General features: G+C 35.4%; 1 protein-coding gene across 1 annotated transcript in view; it reads left to right on the forward strand.

The window, feature by feature from the left end:
- Positions 1-22,253, forward strand: part of MMP16 (matrix metallopeptidase 16) — a 166,946-nt gene that overhangs the window by 131,162 nt on the left and 13,531 nt on the right. The window contains exon 7 of the mRNA XM_086883419.1: positions 14,375-14,513. Coding sequence (XP_086739545.1) covers positions 14,375-14,513 — 139 coding nt within the window. The remainder of the gene's footprint in view (positions 1-14,374; positions 14,514-22,253) is intronic.

The following is a 22,253-nucleotide window of genomic DNA, read 5'->3' on the forward strand; positions in this document are numbered from 1 at the left end:
AAATAGGCAGAGACTCTCAGTAGGGAAAACAAATGCCCTCAGTGGACATTATTATTTGCAAAGGACTAATGATGTCAATTAAAGTGGAAAGGCGTTATCCTGGGGACTCTTCCCCTCACAGTTACAATATTTGTTTCCTAAAGTCAGAGAATCCTGAGACACTATTAATTTTTTACTTGTTATTTTAAGACAGTAAAAAACTAATAATGAAAATTTTAACTGAATTCTAGTGTGCAAAAGGTATTTAATTTTGTAGAAGCTGCCTGTTTTCAGAGGCTCAGTGTTTGGGTGATTAAAAATGTTTCATTGGCAAGAGAATAGAAAAAAGCATTATTGACAAAAAATAATGGCAAAAAATCACAGCAAGGAATAATCTAAAATTACATGGAGGCCTATCTTCAATTTTGTGCCACCAGCAAGTGTTATCTTGTAATATTAACAATACATTTTAATTGAGGCTACATCCTAATGGAACCAAAGGGAGTAATTGCAGAAAAACTTCAAGCACAAGGCTTAATTAAAATTTTTCGTTGTATAAAATTGTGGCCTTTCAACTAATTTAGGTAAATGTTTTGGAAGACAATTTGAATGGCTTGTAATGTAAGCTTTTTCAAGCAGTAGTATTATTTCCTTATACTTTCGTAATCTTCATTTACAACCAAAACTTTGTATTCTAGTAGTATTTGTATATTTTTAATTTCTTTTTTTTTTTTTTTTGTCCCTTTCAAGGGGTTGAAGGTCCACAATGTAGAAGTTTGGCAGGGGTTTAAATGCAAATAAACTAATCTCATTTGGTCCTCTGAATTAGCCAGTTCCTGTTCCAAACACTGTACTACTAAACAGTTTAGATCTTAAATAGTGTAAAACACATGTATGTTTACCTTTTCAACAACTTAGTGAAACACTATTCACACTCTGGGAAATCTACTGAAAAATAACAAAAATTAAAAACATGTATTTACTTAAATTCTGCATTTCCTTCTTTTTTTATAAGCTATAGCTTGAATATTTTTTCAGTGTTGCTTTCCTTGCCTATTGAGTGAAAACTTGGCCCAATTGAAAGTAATGGTAAAACCTCCACTGTCTGTAACACACTGATTTCACTTGGTTTTAATTACCTTTAGTATAATGAGGGACTATCTATTATGAGTAATACATAGTAAGGAAAAATCACAAAAGAAACAACAGATAAGCCTGTAATACCAAGTGTATGAAATAAAAAAACTGTTTTTCTGTACAAAATCAAATGTTATTATGCTGCATTTCCAGTCAATAAATCAAAATTACACAGAGACCATTTTAATTCATTATTTGACACATCTGTCTAATGGAAACATTTTTACCAACGAGAATAGGCTGTATTAGGTCAAAGGTTATACTTAATAATGGCAGAGTTCAATCCTTTCCCATTCTTCATTAAGAATGCACCAGCATTTCCCCTCAATCTTATCACGATGGAGCCTTTGATTTTTGTTGGAGTGATGTCTGGCCAGCCCTTTGTAACACCCACAGTCATTTACTTCTTTAAATTGTACATTCCCAGCTTATCTGTAATCAGATGTGTCACTGCTGGAAATTCCTTCATTTTGTACAAGATCCCTGTGTCTGAGTGACAGAGGCAGTGAGCAAAGACAATTGAATAGCTATCATTTTCATGTTTGTGTTGTCATGACAGATGTTATTGTTGGCTTCTGTTTTCTGGATGTTTCATTCTTAATGGCCTGTTTTGCTCATTGGTCATTGCTGTCAACCTCAAAGCTGAGGCACTCAAGAAATTATCACTGTTCACCTACTAATTACTGTGGGATCTTCTACAGTCATTTTTTTAGTTCTACTACATCCACCAGGGAGAACATTTGTTTAGCCTTGTCCCATACCGTTCAGAGTTAGATTTGGTACCTGGATTTTTTTCCTTTTTGTTTTCAGCACAATATCAGAGAACACAAGCATTAAAATGAGAACAGAAACAATTAGCCTCTTATCTTGCATCAGCTTGAATGCAAAATAACCCTCATACACTCACCTACAGGACATGGAGCACGTTTCTCAAAGGGGAGAAAGGACCTTAGCACAGGAGCTACCAGGGCTCATTGACAGAGCTTTAAACTAGATTGGAAGGGGAAAAGGGACAAAACTAGTGATAAACAGTTGCCTGTGATAAGTAGTAGGATGGCGTGCCAGAACTTGATGCACTGAGTGCTAGTGAGAACCCTCGGGGCTGAAGCTGCCCAGGAAGGTGGGGGACAATAAAAAGAGACTGTAGTAAATGGGGTTACATCAGGCTGGTGCCTGGTCACTGGTGGGGTTCACATGACTCCACCTTAAGGCCAGTTCTCTTCTACACTTTCACAAACAACTTGGACACAGAACTTAAGGTGATGCAAACTAAGTTTGGCAATGACACTGTATTGGGAGGAGCTGATTACTCTCCTGAGGGCAGAGAAGCCCTGTAGAGACCTCAACAAATTACAAGGCTGGACAATCACCAACCCTCTAACCCTCAACCATATGAAGTTTAGCAAGGGAAAGGGCTGGATTCTGCACCTGGAACAGGGAAAACCAGAATGTGCATACAGATTTGGAAACAGAATGTTGGAGAGAGTGCTGTGGAAAGAATCTTGGGGATCCTGGTTGATGGAAAGCTGAATCTGAATCAGCAGTGCCCTGGCAGCCAGGAGGGCCAGCCCTGTCCTGGGGTACATCAGGCACAGCATGGCCAGCTGGGCAAGGGAGGGGATTGTCCTGCTCTGCTCTGCACTGGGGCAGCCTCACCTCAAGTGTCTACATGTTGTAGGTATGTATATATAGACAGAAATTAGTAGTGTAGGTTCTCTTCCATTTCCCCTACAGTGTATTAGAGAGTGAGATATTGTCTTGAGAACTCATCCTGGTTAGAGCAGCTTCAGTATCCTGTATGTATGAACTGTTCTAAACTACTGCAATCGGGAGGAAATACTTTAATTACTCCTTCTTTCTTGTTTCCACCTGTGGTTCTGACATGACTCATCAGTGCACTCTAAATTCTTCTGGTTTCCTCAGAGATTTCATGCAATGTGCAGTGTGGAGAAGGCAGAGAGACAGGGTAAGTGGCAGCATGAATATTGCATCTGCACGTAGGATCACACTGAATTGCACATATGTGCAAAACCGTGAAATTTGGTTTCATGAATTATAAAGATTCAAGAGAGGGACATGATTATTTTAGATCTTCAGAGAATAATAATTCAGAGAGTTACTGACACAGCTGATTTCAGGTGTTGTATTTCTGTATGTGTGCATGGTGTGTACGTAGTGGTTTCCATCAATTTATGCTGTATCCCCTATCACTGACATCCCTCTTTCTTTACAACTGTAATGTCACTGTTCCATTTACTGCACATTTAATTTATTCACTAAATGTTTTATTTTTTTCCTCTTACTGCCTTGTAAATGTTTTCCTATTGTTAGTCACAGAATCATAGAATCAGAATGGTTTGGGTTGGAAAGGATCTTCAAATATCAGTTACTCCAATTTTCATGCCATGGGCTGGGACATTCATTTGCATATGGAAAAAAGTATTTGCATATGGATTTATGGCTATGACAGAAATACAAAAATACAGGTGATATAGTGATAAATCAAATAAATATAAATTATATATATATATATATATATATATATATATATATATATATATATAAAATATAAGATACCACAATTATTTCTAGTTAAAAAGGTCACTGCTTAAAGGAAATTAAATCTTTCATTACATCTAGAAAAAATTGTTTGGAGTGCTAATTTCTGTGTTCTTACAGTGTCAATGATAGACTTCTGATGGTTGATATTGGATAGTCCTAGTATACATAGTTTGTCACTGCCTCATCTTCAAAAGCTTTTGACCAACAAGAGCGAATGATAATGACTTCTATTTTATTTCCACATTTGAACAGTCTTAGGAGCTTCCTTTACCTGAAAATTATGCTTAGTGATCTCAAAGATAAACTATAGTTCACAAGTCACAAGCTTATTCATGTGGGTGCGCATTATTTCTTTACCAGGCGAATCCTTCTTTACTCTATTTGAAGTTTTCCAATCCTCACGCTTTGCCAGCAGTATCTACCTGGATTAATGAAACTAGGAATAAGTATTTATGATTTGGCTGATTCATAACTTTTCTATTTGACTTTCATTGTTTTTGCTGCCTGCCTCTGGAAATTTTTGGTGAAAAAGGTCATACCCTCTCTTGGATTATCTGTAACTTTAGTTTATCAAGGGCTCCATTCTCTGCTCATTTAATACCCCAGATATTTTGGGGGTAAAAATTAAGAAAGGGAGTTGCATTTGCTCTACTGTGACCTTTTTGTTTTTCAGAGTGCTTGAGTCATTACCGAGAGCCTGATGACTCAACATACTTGTTGTAGTTTTTAAAATAATCTGCTCACCTCTGGCAGACAGTGAAGCATCATATTGGAAGTGATAAGGGTAGACAAGTAGAAAAAATCACAAATTATTCTGATTTCATTGCAGTGGTTGGTCTGTTTTGCTTGGAGAAAGATAAGTTTGTCCTGAACCATTTTCACAGGTTTAAATGTGAAGTTACAGAAAAAATATATGCATACAAACCCCACTATTCTTTAGCCTCTTTTCATGGGCCAGGATGGATAGCAAAATTAAACTATGAACAGCTCTGGAAAAAAAAATCCTTAATTTTTCTGTAGGATCCTAGGTGGTACACTTGGTCTTCTCCAGGAAGGAAATTTGTGTTTCTGTGCTATTGTTGGTAAGGCAATATAGTTTTGTGGTAGGAAATATTGTGCAGCTGGGAAAATAATCTTGAAAATGCTGTTCTGCTCATATTCTCTCTATTCCTAGAAAATGTCACATGTTTTGAAATCTTTTTGACAGTTTCATTAAAGAGAAAAAGGTAGTCCACAGTTATTGATCCTTTTTTAATGAAATGGTAAAAGAGGTTGCAAAAGGATAGAAAGAAAGTGAAGAGTATGACATATAATATCACAGATTATTTGGGTGATGGAGAGAGTTGTACAATTAGTGATACTGAGCTTTCAAATACATTAGAGGCTCATATGTTTGTCAGATTTAAGCTAGCAAACCGTTATAGAAAATAAAGGGTTATGTAGTTTCCCAAAGAGTGCATAAAAAGTGGAATATATTCTTGGAAGAGAAATATCAAGAAATAGGTGTTGGTCAATGCAAAAGGAGATTTGACTCATTTGAACATTGTGTTTGTCAAATGTCCCATGATATTTCGAAGAACCATGATCATGTGTTGACATAACCTGTATAAATGCAGGCCTCTGAGAGAGCCAATCTACAGTCCAACCTGGTGTTTTCCACTATTATTTATAAGGATAAAAGGATAGCTACTACAAAGCACATTATTTGCACCTCATATCATAATGCAACTACATATTAAACCTTTTTCAGCCCCTTTCATTGTTTATTCCCTCCTATATACCTGCCTCATTTTAAAGATGATGTGTCAAGGATCCCTTGTTTGTATCATTACATAGACAGGTGCATGTATAAATTAAATTGTGATTTTTTATTTATTTTTTTTTTACATTTGACTCATCTTTGTTAGAATATTTACAGTTTAAATATAGAATACTTCATCAGAACACTGCTCTGCAAAGGCCTATAGCCCATCATGTGGACAGGAGGTGTTGTGCAGTACTTCATGGGCATGTGCTGATACCTACAGAGCATTAGGGGGGATTTGAACATTCCAGAGATTCCTGGCTGCAAGCCTAGATTTGGTGTCATTACAGGTCTTCGCTTCTTTTCTGTCGATTTGTTTCTTCATATTGGATCATAACCATGTGGCAGTGGGAACATTTTTGAGTGTCTCAGTTTAGTTATTTGGATAAATCAGAAGAATTAAAATGTTCAGTTCAGTTAGGAATATATAAACCCACCCAAATGGAGATTGGTTTTGTTTATTTTTGTTACTATTTAATAAAAAACAATTGTATGTTCAGTTGGTAAAGATAAAACATTGATTACCATTGAGTTGTCACCATTTATATATATATTGTGGGACAGATCAGAAAAAGTGATATCATCTCCAGCTGCATCATAGTGCAAGGTCTATTACTGTCATTCTTGTAACCTGAAGAGGTACAGTGGACAAGATCTCATCTGGAAGATTTTCCAGGAGGAGCCCAGTGCTCTTGGAAAGTATATGGTGGTGATATAGTACATGGTAACCATCCACAGAAGGCCCAGATCAACCCATGGTGTTGTTGGAGGTCTCTAAATGTGCTGAGTTTCATGTACAACGTGAGATCTAGTGTTACCCAGCCACTGCTGTTAGCCAAAAATTCCATAGCATGTTTTGTATGGATTCTGCAGAGCAGATTTTCCTTGAGCTGAAAGTGTTTTATAAATACTTACAGCTTTTGATTACTTCAGGATATTTTTAAAAGGTTAATGTATACAAAGAAATGCTAAAATGCCATTGGTACTGTCTGCACAGGGAAAATAGAGGGGACAGATGGATGTGCATCAAAAAACTGATAAAAATTTCACATGCAATTTGATAGTGAAGAAATTATAAAAAAAGAAAATTAATAAGACTGAAAGAATTAAAATAAGGGCTATAACCAAAGAATGATTTACTAATGAAAACAGCTGTAAAAAATGAGGATACAATATTAAAAAATTAAATATTAAACAAACATACATCCAAGTATGCTTAAATTATTTACTTCCGTAGAACACCAAATACTAAGAGCAGTTTTAAGAGATGTTTATTTTAGAATCAATTTTTTTCACATGCAGTAGTATAAATTTGTTCATTTGAAATGTCAAGAATATGTTTTTAATAAACAGCTTCCACCTGCACTAGCAATGGGACTGGGCAAGAGCAATCATATGACCTGTGATGACAAAGATGAGAGTAAGTTGGATAGTTACAGCAGTTATTTCCTGCACTCAGATGAACAGTGATGGGAAAGGAGAAGGATTTCAATCAAGATGTTTTCCAAACAAGAACTACAGCCATGTGTGTGGATGCCTCTGCTGTGAATGTAGGCTGCATTCACCACCTTCACTGAAAGAAGAGATACTTTCTCAGTCAGTTCACTCTGGATTACACCAAGACAGGTTATCAAAAAAAAAAAAGATAAATATTGGCCTTTGAGCATTTTTTTTAAGCTTTGGGTCTATTTTTAAGAGATGCTTTTCTTTGTATGTCTTATACGTTCAATATTCTAGGAATCACACAATGTTTGGATACACTGATAGTTAACCAAGTAGATGTGAAAAATAATTTCTGCACAGCAAATGACCAAATTGCACGTGGTACTTTGCTGAATATTTTATTATATGTTGTTTAGAAAGAGGCAATGTAAGTTCACTAGATTGTGTACTTTTCTACATATTTGCATTGTAATATGCATGATAATTAGGAAAAAATCAACATATGACTACTAAAATAAGCTTCACAGATATGTTAATGGCATGGTTTGGTGGGCACCATGGTATTCAGTCAAAGGTTGGATTTCGAAGATCTTAGAGATCTTTTCCAATCATAATGTTCCTATGATTCTAAAAATATGAATAGTTTTCTCTTCTTTTTATGTTTATGACTGTAGACAAAATAACTCTGCTTTAAATAGCTGAACAATAAATGTTGTCTTTCTGATGAGAAAAATATAGCACTACTGAGTGATTTGCAGAATCTAGTTTAAAAATGAATGGGTGCTCTTCAAAGTGTGTTGAAGAACTGCAGAATTCTTTTGTAGCTTCTTGTCAAAAGTTCAGTATTTTTATATTGGAGACAGAATGAAAAATTTATCAAATCTGCTACTGATCATGAAACAGATTTGAATAAGAAAAAGACCTCTGAGTGGGGAGCAATGCTTTTTCCCTTTCTTAAACGTATTACCACAGAGGCAGGAGATGGGCTCAGGCAATCCTGCAGTTTTGCAGCACAGGTCAGCCCTGCTCCTCCCTCTGTCAGTGCTTGGGCAGCCTGAACAGATGACCAAAGTACACATTACAGAAAAATTAAAACAAGGAAAATTAGAGAGAAAGGAAGAAATTAAAAGGCAAAATAAAGGAGAAGTAAATTTGCATCCTGGATATATCACTGTGCAGCACTAGAAGTGGAAATACTTGAATGCAGCTTATTGAAATCACTATAAAAAATCAAATTACATTTCAGAGGGACTGCCAGTATTTTGGCTAATCAACCACATTTCAGAATTTGATGTTGAGGGTAAAGGAGGTACTTTTGCTTCAGCTTCAGTCACAATTCCTCTTGCTACGTCCTGTTGTTCTGGTGGTCCATAAAGCAGATTTCAGATAATCAAGACTGCACATTGCAATTTTGTTGTATATGTGGTCCATGAAGGAGATCTGTACAGCAGTTCACAAATGAGGGAGGAGAACAAGAGTTTTCTCTCATGAAGAGTCACAATGCATATGAAATGCCATAACCCTTTGAGTCCTTTTTGAAAAATAAATGGATTCTTTTCATATTTTCCCTGCTCTTTGAAGGGAATTTCTGGCTTGCTTCATTTATATATAATATATATATTTAAGCACAGCTATAGATTTCAGCATGAGCAATGAAAAGCAGTTTTGATGTATCTCAAATGACTGAAAAAGACTATTCAGGCCAATAGTTAAGTAGTTAGGACTCAGAATAAGACGTCAAGAAGACAGGTTTTAACATAAAGCCATTTTGGACCCTGAATATATTACTTTACATTACTTTATTGTGCCAGTAATACAGAAGAGGAGATAAAAACAGATACTAGAAAAAAATGCTTAGCATACTCCTTAGCAAAGATTTCCTGCATAAAATCACTACATAAAATCAAATACTTCCACTTAAAAATGTATTTGCACCAGTGAACCTCAGCTTAGCTGAAGACAGATACTTTAAACCATTCTCAGTTTAGCAATGGGATATGTTTGCCAGTTTTTCACTTGCTCCTATGCCAGCTCATAGTAGTTAATTGTTTTGCCCATGGTCTTAGTTAGCCATAGCATGTTGTTAAGGAAAAGACTAAGTTCATAACAAACAATGGTTTTAATTTGTCTATAGGAATTCTCCAGGGTCTGATTAGGTACCAATAGTAAATAGCTGGTATTTTATATAATTGTGCTTAATACTTGGCATCAAAGAAGTAAATTCCTTACTTGAGAAAGTAAGGAAGAAACAGAACAAGTTTTTGGTGATATCTGCATATCTTTGTTTAGAATCCAATGATTTGGTCTCATTTCCAGTGAGAATATCAACAGGAGGTTCAGGATCTCAACGTAGGAAGTGCTGAGATTTTTTCCTGTGTGGTGCTAAATGCTCTGACTTCTCACCATGGCTCTCAGACCCCATTTACGCCCTGTTCTAACTGGGTAACCGTGCTGTTGTCCCAAACACATTAAGAAAGATGAATTGTTTCTATAAGTTCAAATAAGTGATGCATTGTGCATCCATCTGTTAATGAACAGATTACAGTCCTTTGTAGTTTTAAAGGAGCTTTGTTTGTTGTTAATGTGAACTAGCTTCATAATGAGCTGAGCTAAGTATTCTCTGTGTGTATAAATAGTCCATTTAGTTAATTGTTTCCTAAAATGAGCTAGATTGGTAGCATCTATTTAATGTCTAATTCTGGTCTCAATAGAGCCAATTGTTTTCTACTAAGGAATTATGTAGGAACTGAAGTAAAGCTAGTCCGTAAATTTCATTACAAATTCTATATTGAGGAAAAAAAGCAAAGCAGGAAAATAATTTTCCTTCTCATAGCTGAACTGTGCTAATAATTTTTCTGCACTTAAATCCCCTGGACTGTATCTTCTTTTTTCTGCTCCGTAAAAATTATTTCCCAGAAAGTTGCTCAAAATTTTCTAGGGTGTTTTTTTTTCTTATTTTGTGATGCCCTTTGTGTTAAATGCTATAAATTCCAAATTTAGAATGTTTAAAATGGATGTTACTAAAGAAATAGTGTGATTCCCCAAATGAGTAGGCACAAAGGCTTTAATTCCACATGCCACAGGTCTGTTACTACCAACACTGAGATTCCCTGATGAAATTCACAACCTGATGAAGTAGATGTGGAAAAGTGCCTTTTGAGATTAGATTGAGATTTTTAAAATATTCCAAATTTACTTTGGTTTAGCTACAATAACTATACCTTGCATTTCCCAAATTCAGTTTCTTAATATCCCATCTAGGTGTATAGTAGGGGAATTTTATTTTCTCCTGGATCACAGTCTTGAAATGTAGTTTCTGCAGTCTTTGTCCTTTGGTAAATTTTTCTGCATATAACCAGAACTCTTCCTTTTCTCTAAGAGAAGAATTTAAAGTAATTAAATATTTTAGTATATTATTTCCTGGCTTATTTTCTTTTTTTTTTTTTACAATACTAAGATAAAAAAAAGTAGAAGGTAGTAATTTGTCTGAATGTGTCAATCTGTTGCTTCTGTTTATGCTTAGCTGCTGGGTGTGTTTAATGTTCCATTGACACAGGCTTGCTTTGGCACATGGTCAGAATATGCCTGTGGGAGAGCACAGAACCCAATATGATACCTTGATGTATTTTCTCAATAATATTATGCTACAGTATTGATTGAAATTTAGTGTTTGATTTGATTGACATTTATTTAGGGCAGAAGTATTTTGCTTATGTGGCTTTTTCTTTTTTTCAAATTAAATAGGCCAAAGAGTTATCCTGTGGAATCTAGAAATAGTAAAACTTCTCTCCCTATCATCTGTAGCTATTAAATTTTGCATCTCACTTCATCCTATTAGGGGAATACTCGTAACAGCACTATATATATATACACTTGAACATCAAGTCAGGCAGAAATTCACAGAGAATTTGGCTGTACAGTGCAAGGATATTTCAGAAATTACTGGGAGTTCACACATTTTTATAAACATAGTAAAAATAATATAATTTACAGTTGCAATTTGGCCTTGTTTTGCACCTCTGTCTGCCTTAAATCTTTACCTGCCTTCATCTCCAAGTAGTTAAAAAAGGTACCAGTTCAAAGATTTCTGATTTTTTTCCTTCCTTCTAGCTTGTTGTTTTTTAGAATGTCTGTAACATTGGGCAATCTTTCTGTTTTTACTGGGTATCATTTGACCTTGAGTCAGAGTGTCACATGTCATGACAGAATTGTAGATAGAGTTCATTAAGTATAAAATAAAGGTCAGAGCTCTAGACATTTTGTAGCAAATTAGTTTTAACACTGACAATAGTTGTTGGTCCAGAGACATAAGAGAAAATTAGGTGCTTAGACAAGAAAGGTCCATTAATTTAGCACTAAAAGCTCCTCTAGTTTGTGTATTATGGATAAACCAAAATACCTGGAGACACATCATCTGTGTCCCTTAAGGAATCTGAAAGATATTTAAGTTGGTAATAAATACTGAAATGCAAAATAATTATTCATAGGAGAAAATATTTAAAGATTCACAGAATGAAATATAAAGAGCAATTTAACACAATCTTCATTTAAAAAGGTGAAATTGTATATTCTAAGATTGGGAGGAGACTGTATCAACCAACAAAGTATGAAAATTATGCATTATGAGCCAGATTTTTTTTTTCACTAATACTCTCTTCTATTTAAGATTCTCTGAGTTAATAAAGAAGTGTTTTTATGAGGGAGCTATGTGCTAGGATCATATATCATCATATTTTAACTGTGCAGGAAAAAAATACCTAAAACAATTACTGACATTGCAGAATGATTTATGTATGACCTTTGTTTAGTTTATTTTCTCTAAAAAGCTTTATTGTCTTATTTCTCAGAAACATCCCATCTTCTAAATAAAATGTCAAAACATTCAATTTGAGTGACTGCTACTGCTTCTTCATTTGACTGTTACTCTTTATCCATCATAGTGTTTCTGAAACATCTTACAGTCTCTTCTCACTCAATGCCCATATTTTGGATTTTATTTATATTGCTTTATCTTAATTAAATGTTGATTTCTGTTTGTTTCAGTTTTGCTTTTTGAACTGGGAATAATTGCCCAAGTTTAATTTACTTGTTATGTCTATAGTCATAATATTTAATGATCCATTATTATGCCAGATCTCAGCTGCACAGGAGTAATCCATATTTTTGAAGCAATTGGGTATCTACTGATGCTTACAAAGAGGCATTTGCTAGCCAGCAAGGAAAGACACTAAAATCTGTGAATTCAATGTATGCATTTGTCAGGCTTTGCACTGGAGTGCATGTGACAAGTCATGAGTTCAACCTGTCTGCCCTAGTTAATGTATTTTGGGGAAACAAAATAATAAAAGGTATATTTAACCAACATAGTGGGAAAGGCAAAGGGTTTCTCAACACACACCATTTCTCAAAAGAGACAAAACTGTGTTTATTCAACATAAACAAATACACTGAGAAGTGTTTTGCCAGAGAAACTGTTAAAGCTATTTACTTAAAGTGTGAAAGAGCTTTATTAGAGTGAATATGCTTTCTTTTGGACTATGCCTCTTCTGAATTTCAATAATAGCTAAACTCTTGTGAAAACATACTTTCAGTAAATGTACTTGCTTACCAAAATGTGGATGATAAAAATGCTGGTAAATAGAACTTTGTTTGAGATAAATGAATTGCATTTACATATATATGCTGAAATGAAGCGTTCTTTCTATAATCAGAGCCTATCCCATCTGATACTTCAGTAAGGTCCTTGGCATGCTTTACAGCTACATGCTGGATTTCTTGAGTCCCAGAGTTTGAACATTTTGAGTCCAGCATGTTTATAGGAAAGTCAGCCAGGAAGATTAAATTTACATAAACAAATTAATTCTGTCAGCCTCTGCCAACATCTACCTTCCCCAATCTTATAAATGGTCCAAACTTTCAGTTCTGACCTCAGACATTTCCAGATATTTGCTGATTCCCTGAAATGGTGTCTATTGACAAATCATAACCCAGCCTCTGTCTGTTTAAATAAGACCATAAAAATGTTAAAATTATAAATTTTCAAAATTTTAGTTTTATGGAAACCTGTAGGATCTGTACTGATGAGGTATACCTAATCATGGTTATTGCAAGCACAGGTATGTATGCTGAAAATAGATGAGGAAAATAAGAAATCTACAAGATTACATCAGCAGAAGAGAGAGTATGGCATGTTATATTCACAATTATGCTTCAGAATGGAATATTTTGACACTAGAGGCAGTGACCCATATAAATCTATGTATACATATAAACAGATTGTAAAACAAACTAATGGGGATATGATGAATGAAACAAACATTCCAGTTTTTACATAATTGCATTATTGTTAAGATTTTAATAGTATAGCAGGAAAAATTATTGGTTTGCTACGGGATTTGAGCAAATAAACATAAGAATATTCTAATATTTAGATTATTCTAATAGTTAGAATATTCTAACTATTATACTGCAAGTCAGCAATGTGAAGTATGAAATACAGTTTGACATACAACTCAATACCAAATCTGCAAAATATAATTTTATTGGTCTTGCTATCAAAATAAAATAATGCAAGCGTACTCCACAAATTACTAAGTCTGAAACGTAACTCATTCTCAAGAAGATATTTATTGACTTGATGATTTTGCAGGTTTTGCAACTGTGAAATCTGTGTTTCTTACACAGAGGAATAACTGCCATGTAAACGGTGACAGATTCTGGCAGAACATCACTTCCTTTACTATTAAAGGGGGTTGTTTTATATAATACTAATACCGAAAAATTATCAAATGTGTGTAAGAAGTTAAATACTTATCCTTCATCTCTAAATATTGAATGAAATAAAACAGTTCTGAAGAGGTACAGTGATGATACCTTTATTGATACCCATTTAATGTGCAATGTACTTGATTTAGCTGGATTTAACACCTATTTTATATATATATATATATATATATATGGGGCTGTAATTTTAACCATTCTATTTAATGTCACTTGGAAAGACTGCTAAACTTCACTACAGCAGAATTGTCATCAGAGCATAGTTCTTACTGGACTGATGTAGGAATGTTACACATATTTCTATCAGCATTTCACTGTTAGCTGCCACTGCAAAAAAATTAATTTGTCTTCAAAGCCTGTATGTAGTCCCATTATATTGGGCAGTCACATAAGCATAGGGCTCAATCTAAAAGCACTTGCAGTCAGACCACAAATTTTAAATTGGGCCCCTTATAAGAATTGAGAGGACTGTCTGCTCCAAACACCTGGGTCATGTGTGTAGCTTGTCCCACCTCAGCAAAAACCAGTTCCAAAACATTGGTAATGTGACACAAATGCAAACACAATGTGCTAATCCACTCAGCAAAAGGTCTGCTCTAAAAATGCCAGGATAGGCTGTTCAGTATTTCCAAGACAGCAGCTGAACACATGTAAATGTTTGGTTTCCAGGATCAGTGGTTTTGGCGAGTCAGAAACAACAGGGTGATGGATGGATACCCCATGCAGATTACCTACTTCTGGAGGGGACTGCCTCCCAGCATTGATGCAGTTTATGAGAACAGTGAGGGGAATTTCGTCTTCTTCAAAGGTAAGAAAGAACAAAATTAAGGTCTTGTGATTTCTTGAAACACATCTTGTGTAATTTACTAATGATTTGTAAATCTTGTTGCAAATTGATAGCTAAATGAAGAGTATATAAGTCAATATTTTCTTGTTTGGCAGTTACATTTTTAATTTATGATTACCCTTCACAGTATCAAGTCATTTGCTCTTACATATTAAATAAAAATTTGAAAGTATAAATATGAGACATAGAAATGAAGCGGTCTATTATGAAATATTTTTTTTTAATATGTTTTAGGAAGACACAATGAAGACATTTCCATTATTATTTTTGTGTCATTCTTTTTGCTTTTCTTCCTTTGTACAAATGAATTCCTTATATATTTAAATGGCACCTCTGCTACATATACCTCAGTGTACTGCATTGTATTTGTTTCATCTAAGACCTGTGATGTTAGGAGTTTCATGTGGGGAAAAATATTCTTTTCCATAGATGTGTATTTAGTGTTTTTAAAAAAGCATAAACTCCAGAAAATAGGTGGTAGAGATAGAATTTGTGCTAACAATTATTTTGAAATTTCACTCCAAACTTCAGCTATTCTTCAAAATTAAAGTTCTTGGACATGTACCTAATTTAGATTTAATGATTATGTTATCTTATATGCTTAATGAATGCATACTTAGTGACAAAGGTCTGCAAATCACGCAAAGTATGTTTTATAAAATAATAATTTGAGAGAAGAAGAAACTGAATAGATAACAAATATGTGAAAAATTATTCAGCTGTTTAGTGTTGTGAATAATTCATTTTTTAACTCATTACAAAAAAGGTAGATTTTTTTAAGTTGTTATATAAAAAAAATTAATTCATTTTTACAAGAGTTACTTATTAACAGGGAGCTAGAAGTAATATTTCATTCACTAGGGATCAAAACAGGATTTTGGGAATGCTAAATGAAAAATATTTAATAACATGCAGAAACATTTCATAACAGTACAATGAATTTTATGTTTTACCAAAGTGAAATTGTATTTTTTGTATGAATCATAAGGAAAATTACATTCCATGTAGTACATTTTCTATTTCTATGACTTCAATGCAGCAAATTCTTTTACTTCTGTTGCCATAAAATAAACTTCAAGTAATTAACTCCGTCAAGTTTATATGGTTGGGAGTCATGATCATGGTACCTCCAAATCTCCATCTCACTTCTTGATTTTTAGTTCCATAGGACATGGAAGGATAAAAATATTATTCTGTGTCTGTTCCTTTGCACGAGTTCTACAAGGAGCAAAGTGGCTACCCTGGGCATTCCAGACTTCTGTCGTGATAATGTTGAGATCCATTACCTGAGCTCCAGACAGAAATGATCAAGCTTACTCTTACAGCTGCTTTCTTTTCCTTCCCTGTGACCTTGAAATAAGTTTAATCATTATTTAACTTTTCACCCACTGCTGACTGGCTCCTGTTAGGTCTTAGAGGAATAGGTTGATCCTGTAGTCTGTGGATTATAGATAACAGACGGAAGAGGGAACTTCTCTATTTTCTCTCTGGGAAATTAAATCAAGATTAATTAAAGAAAGCAGGAACAGCAGGATTGTGCCCTTAGAAGTCTGAATTGGGATTTTCCTTTCTCATCATCCCCACTGTATGCTATCTGATTTCAGACCAGTTAGTTAGACCAGCCATCTAGCTGATATCATATGATATTTGGATATTCTGCTGTAGGTACTTTTTCCATATGTCTTCTTTTCAAAATTCCTTCCATTATTTTTCTAATGACATTTGTATTACCCCATTATTTGCCAAGGTCAAAAGTCTTTGTATTTCTTTGTGCAATTTTTTTTTTTCAATTTTTGCATCTCTGCCATATCTTCATGACTCTTAATATCTAACTGTTGGTGTTTTCTATCAGTGTAATTCATGTTTTTCCACTGCTACAGAATCAAAAATTTCAGCTGAGTCTTCTGTGTGGGTGTCCTTGAAAAATTCCTGTTCCAAGCAACTCAACTGCCTTACAGAAATCTATATAAATAGACTGTAGGTAAATGATCATTGTCTCATTTCTTGTATTCCATCACAGTTTCCTGGGAAGAGTACATTTCCTCCTCCCTAGAGGAGGTGCTAGAAATAGACAAGTTGATTGTTGCTAAGATGATGAGCAAGTAGAATGTCTTATCCAGGTAGTGTGCTTTACCAGTCTAAAATTGGTCCAAACAAGTAACTTCTAGAAGGAACTTTAAATCTGAAGTCTAGCATGCAGATGTGTTAACAAAGCACATCCTAAGCCAATGTCTGCATCTGTTATTCAGAGAATAAAACAGAAAAGATAGATTAAATGCCAGCAGAGAACTTGTACTGGATTAATGTCACTATGCACTCCTCTGACCCACACTAAAGTGTCATCTGTTCATACCCTTCCTTTAGTGCTGACCCATAGTGTACTACAAATATACAGGCTTGATGTTAGGAAAAAAAAAAGAAAAATAATCCTCACAGAAAGAGTGGGTGGGTGCTGGAACAGGCAGCCAGGCAGGTGGTGTAGTCACTGTCCCCAGTAAAAGATTGTATGTGGCCATGCTTCTTTAGTTGATAAGGTTGTGTTAGGTCATAGATTGAACTTGATGTTCTCCGAAGTCGTTTCCCACCCGAGTCTGTGATTCGGTGACAAGTTCCTCATCCATCCCAGCAGAGCTCCATGTGCTCCAGACAGTCATTTACACAGACAGCAACACCCCCATGCCCTCTTCCCTGCCCATCCTTCCTAAAGAGCCAGCAGCCTTCCATTCCAACATTCCATTCATAGAAGCCTTCCCACCATGTCTCTGTGATGCTGGTAAGATCACAGCCCTGCAGGTGCACGCAAATTTCCAAGTACGTCCCCAACTCCTGTTGCTCATTCCGCGTAATGCGTGTGTTTCCGTAGAGGCATTTAATTTGGTGCCCCCAGTGAAACCAACTTACTGGCTGGAGTGGCTGGAATTCCTTTGTGATGGTTCAGGTGCTCTCCTGCTGACCTGTGATCTCTCTCCAGGCTCTGGACATCTCTTGCTGGCACTGACATCAAGCTGGTAGGAGTGGGATGGGTTGAGGTTCTCCCTCCACCAGCAACTTTAGTTAAAAGTCGTCTTTACCAGCTTGGCAAGGCTATGACCGAGATGCTCTTCCTGTTCCCTGCCAGATGGACTCATCAGCCCCCAGCAGACCAGACCATACTCATAAAGTACAGAGCAATCTGGTGGATAGCTGCTTATAAAAAACAGATGTTTGAATTCTTGTTATTATTCATTGCCAGTGTCCATGCTGAATGATAATAAGATGGCATCAGAAAGATACCATTTTATTTTATTTTATTTTATTTTATTTTCTAATGAGAAAATATGAATAGTAAAATTCATTCTGTGTACTTTTGTACCTTTGGGAATTTACATAGTGCTGAAAATGAAATTGTCAAGCCATCTGTGCAGTTGAATGTTATGGTAAACCAAATGTAGCAATAGAAAGACTGCTGTAAAACTCATACTACCATTGCCTCCATCATAACATCACTGCATTTACCCCATGGCCTGACATTTTTATATTGAAAAATAGATTTACTATAGTATCAGGTCATGGAACAGAGAAATGACAGAAACTTGATGTGGGAAATAGGAAATGGGGAAAAAGGAACCATGGATAGTGATTTTAGGATACTAGTAAAAAGATTAGATACAGTCTTGAAAGACCAAAACTAAGAGGAATGTTGACTGGAAAAGAAATAACATTCAGGGTTAGATATTAAATTTTTAACTAATTTAAATTATATGTTTAAAAATATGGGAATTCATCTCACCACTCTAACACAGTGATTATATGCTACACACCTCTTGCACTGCACATATACCATAATTGCAAATAATGTGGACAAAAAACCCAGAAGCACAATTATTAAGAATTCAGATTCTATAAAGGAAGAACTAGTTACTAAAAACCACACATTTGTTGGCAGTAGTCAATAGGAAGGTAAACAGTCTGAAGGATATCTAGAATATTACAATTTTAAGTGAAGCATAGCAATACAGATGTCCTTTATTTCCAGTACTTTTTTTAGAATGTCAAAGATGGATGTTGAGAGACTTCAAATGATTCCATGGTTCATCTTTCTCAGCTGTTTCCCTACAGTGATGATATTTAACAAAGCATTTTTACAAGAAGTAAGACATTTTAGCTTTTTTATCACTTGCTTCACTTTCAGCTTCTGACCTTGCCAATCTGCTTCTTATTATATTAGACCTTACATTAGGGAATAAAAGCAGAGAGATTAAACATTCTGAAATTTCAGACTTCATGAAACATGTGGTGCTTTATTCTCTGTGAGAATAACAAACTTACCAGTGAGACCTTAAAAACCAGCTTTGCAAAATAAACACAGTAGTGATTTCTGCCAAGTGCATAGATTCTGACTCCACACAAGCATTAGTTTTCTAAAAGAAGAGCAAAAATATGACTACTTTTGTCATAGTTCTTTCCATTATGATCACAATTAATGAAGTCTTATTAACTATTTATTAGGAAAAGTGGAATCTGAGCTACATGAAATGACTTTAGCATTAGTTTGTACTACATTTAAAGATACATAAATATGTTATAAATAAAATTAGATCATTCTCGTCACAGTTGGGCATCTTTTGCACTGATTTTCAGCTTTAACTTCTCCTAATATTGGGTTCTGATCAATATTCTGTAGATCAGATCAATTATTGATCAAGTCACCCACTTTCCTCCAGGTGAGAGACAGAAAAAAAAAATCCAAAACAAGACCAACAACAAATCTCCTAAAAAAACAAACAAAAAACTGAAGTGAAAACTGTCAGCCAGATGGAACATTTGGATTTCTTATATACAGTACTCATTAGCAATCAACACAGTTATAGCAGACTAAATATGTCTTCTAAAGCAAATGTTAAATAAAATTCCCTCTAGTTAGCATCAATAGGACTTGCTTACATATGTTAGAGTGCTTAATGCTCCCCTGTCTCCTCAGAACACAGTTAAATTTACCTTTTCTCTGTTTTCTAAGAAAGAATTTGCTTTTTAGTAAGAAATTATGTGAAGAATTCAGTTTCTTATGTCTGTTCCCATCTTTCCTTTTACTTCAGCGTATCCGAATATGCAAAAAGCAATGGCTCAGTGGTGCTGTCACTTACAATGGTTTGTGCATAACCATTGTTTATTTTGGTGTGACCTGATCTTGTTAATAGTTGACTTTGCCTCCTTGGGTATGGCTGATAATGATCTATTCATAACAATTGCTTTGACTTTTATTCCTTGTGAGGCACAGAGAAAAGTATTGGCATTACGTACATCACAGCATATGCCTCTCAATGCTGTGCAACAGCTGTCATTTTGAATGATCTTCTGAAACAGAAATGAGCTGGCCCAGGATCATTCACTGGATGCCATCTGTTGTTCACACCATAAGTACCAGCTAGTAAGGTCCAAAATGCATGACTTCTCTTATCATTGCATTTGAAACTTCCATTAACATCTGAAGCCTTCTGTGTCCAGTCATACGAATTGGCAAAAGATATAGCACATGGGAGGAGGGACAGAATGATTGAAGATGCTCACCTCTGTCGTTATCAAACTCTACAAGTGAATTTTTATAAGGCATCTCAGTAGAGGTAAATCTCAGGTTAGCAATGACCTTAATCCCAGGTCAACAGAGAACTCACCTTTCCATGACTGCTCTTCACAGATCTCTGTGTTTCTTTTATTTTCCATACTTCAAATGGCCCTGTACGTACTCATTATTTGAGTCTTTTTCTCCTTCAACTGGCATGGGAGAGAAAATGGATATGTTGAGCAAACTGTAGTGTCTGTGCTTGAAAGCGGGTGACAAGCACCTGTAAAGAAGCTGATAAAAAATTAACCCAGCATGGGAGGGGTGGAAACTATACCCCCTCTCCTAATTAAAACTCTGGTAAAATGAAAACATGCTTTAAATTATGACAGTACATACAAGGAGATTAAAGAAACCCTTCCTTTAAACAAACATTTAATAACACAGAGGGATAGCTAAAATATAAAACCAGCTGCAAAACAGCTCTCTGGATTTTTCCTCTTGATGATTCTGGCATATACCTGATCCTAGGTCTTTGGGGTAATATTACATTTCCTTATAAAATATTTATACAGCACAGTATCTTAACCTCCTAAATCTTTATAACACCTGTCTAGCTTTAAAGGTAAGTAAAACAACTAATGTTAACAGCCGTGATTTTATCTCCTACGTCCTCTTTCCAAATGTGTTTGAGCAAAATTTGTTTTCAAACTTTTCCCCTCATATTTTAAATATCATTGTCATGCATAACAATGGATAGACCAAAGTGAAGAATCTAATAAGGCCAATTTAGTATATATGTTTGTAGATCTTGTCTAGATTTTTTTGTGATTTAGCTCAAAGTGTCCATGTGATGTCAGAGTGTCAAGATGAAGAACAAGGGATGGGACCACCTTGCTTTGAGATGATTTATTGCTCAAGTGGCCAGATAGGATATCAGTCTCAAGGCATGAGGTTTAGAGGAGCAACAAGTCAGCCATAGCACAAGGAAGTCACCAGTTTCTTCTTTGCAATATAACATTTTAACCCAATAGGCAGTTGACACGAAACTTGTTTTCACTTATTAATCTATCACCTTTACTTAATTTTGCTGCACTGCATCTCTTTCTTAGCCAATACCTGACAGGTCACGTACTCATACACACCTCTGTTGCAGTTCCTAGATTTCTAACCTACTCTATAAGTCACACTATTACAACTTAAACCTCAAACTATTTTACCTAATAGAATTTCTTACCTACCTAGGCATATTCTGACTTATAACTATAGAGATATAAGTTTAAAATTTCTCTACCCAGTGTCTGTGTACCTTCATCACTACATCAATCCAGGCTTTTTCTAAGGCTGCAGATTGAACCCTTCAGCATCTGTAGAAGTTTCTATATTTTGGTTTCCAACATCAGAGTATTTTCTCCTTCAGTGTAATTATTACTAAAACTAGCAATGCTTTTTGGAAAAAAATGGTGATGGCAGGGCCTTGAACAGAAAATAAATGCATGGTTCTTTTACAATGGAGCCTACAGTCTAGCCTGAAAGGAGTGTTTTTGTGGTGTAGAGGACATAACACAAAGAGAAGACAGGCATCAAAGCAAACTTGTCAGATAAGTACATAAACAAATTATAAGTACATGCAAATTATGCTCCCCCTTTCCTATTTCTAGGGAGCATATGGAGATCTTTATTCCCTTTTTTCAGCCATAGCTGTCTGTGTTGGAAAGAGAAGTCTCTGCTGAAAAGACACAGGTGAGAAGTGAGTTTGGAGGAAGAATTAGAAAGAAGCAGAAATGTAAAAAGGAGAAGATAGTTGGTACAGTATGTTGAGAAGTCCCTAGGAGGGCAACAAAATCATGGGGGAAATATTGGACTATAGGCTCAACATGAGATGGTGAAGTAGGTGAGATAATTATGAAAGTGCTCAGTGAAGAAGAGCTTGGCCAGGAAGCTAGAGGAAAAACAGAAGTTTGGAAACTGGAGTCACGGGCTGGTGAGGTCATCTATCCAGTTGGAAGAGAGACCACAGGGAGCATCCCACAGACAGGGGGCATCTAGACAATGAAGCACTGGTGCAGCTGCTACTTCTGTAGGCATGGATCCCCATGTACACAAAATATTTATCTGGTAACTGCAGTTACCCCTCTAGCAGTAGGGGTTTCAGCCACTCA

This window comes from Cyanistes caeruleus, chromosome 1, assembly GCF_971803275.1.
Source record: "Cyanistes caeruleus chromosome 1, bCyaCae1.hap1.1, whole genome shotgun sequence".
NCBI classification, from domain to species: Eukaryota; Metazoa; Chordata; class Aves; order Passeriformes; family Paridae; genus Cyanistes; species Cyanistes caeruleus.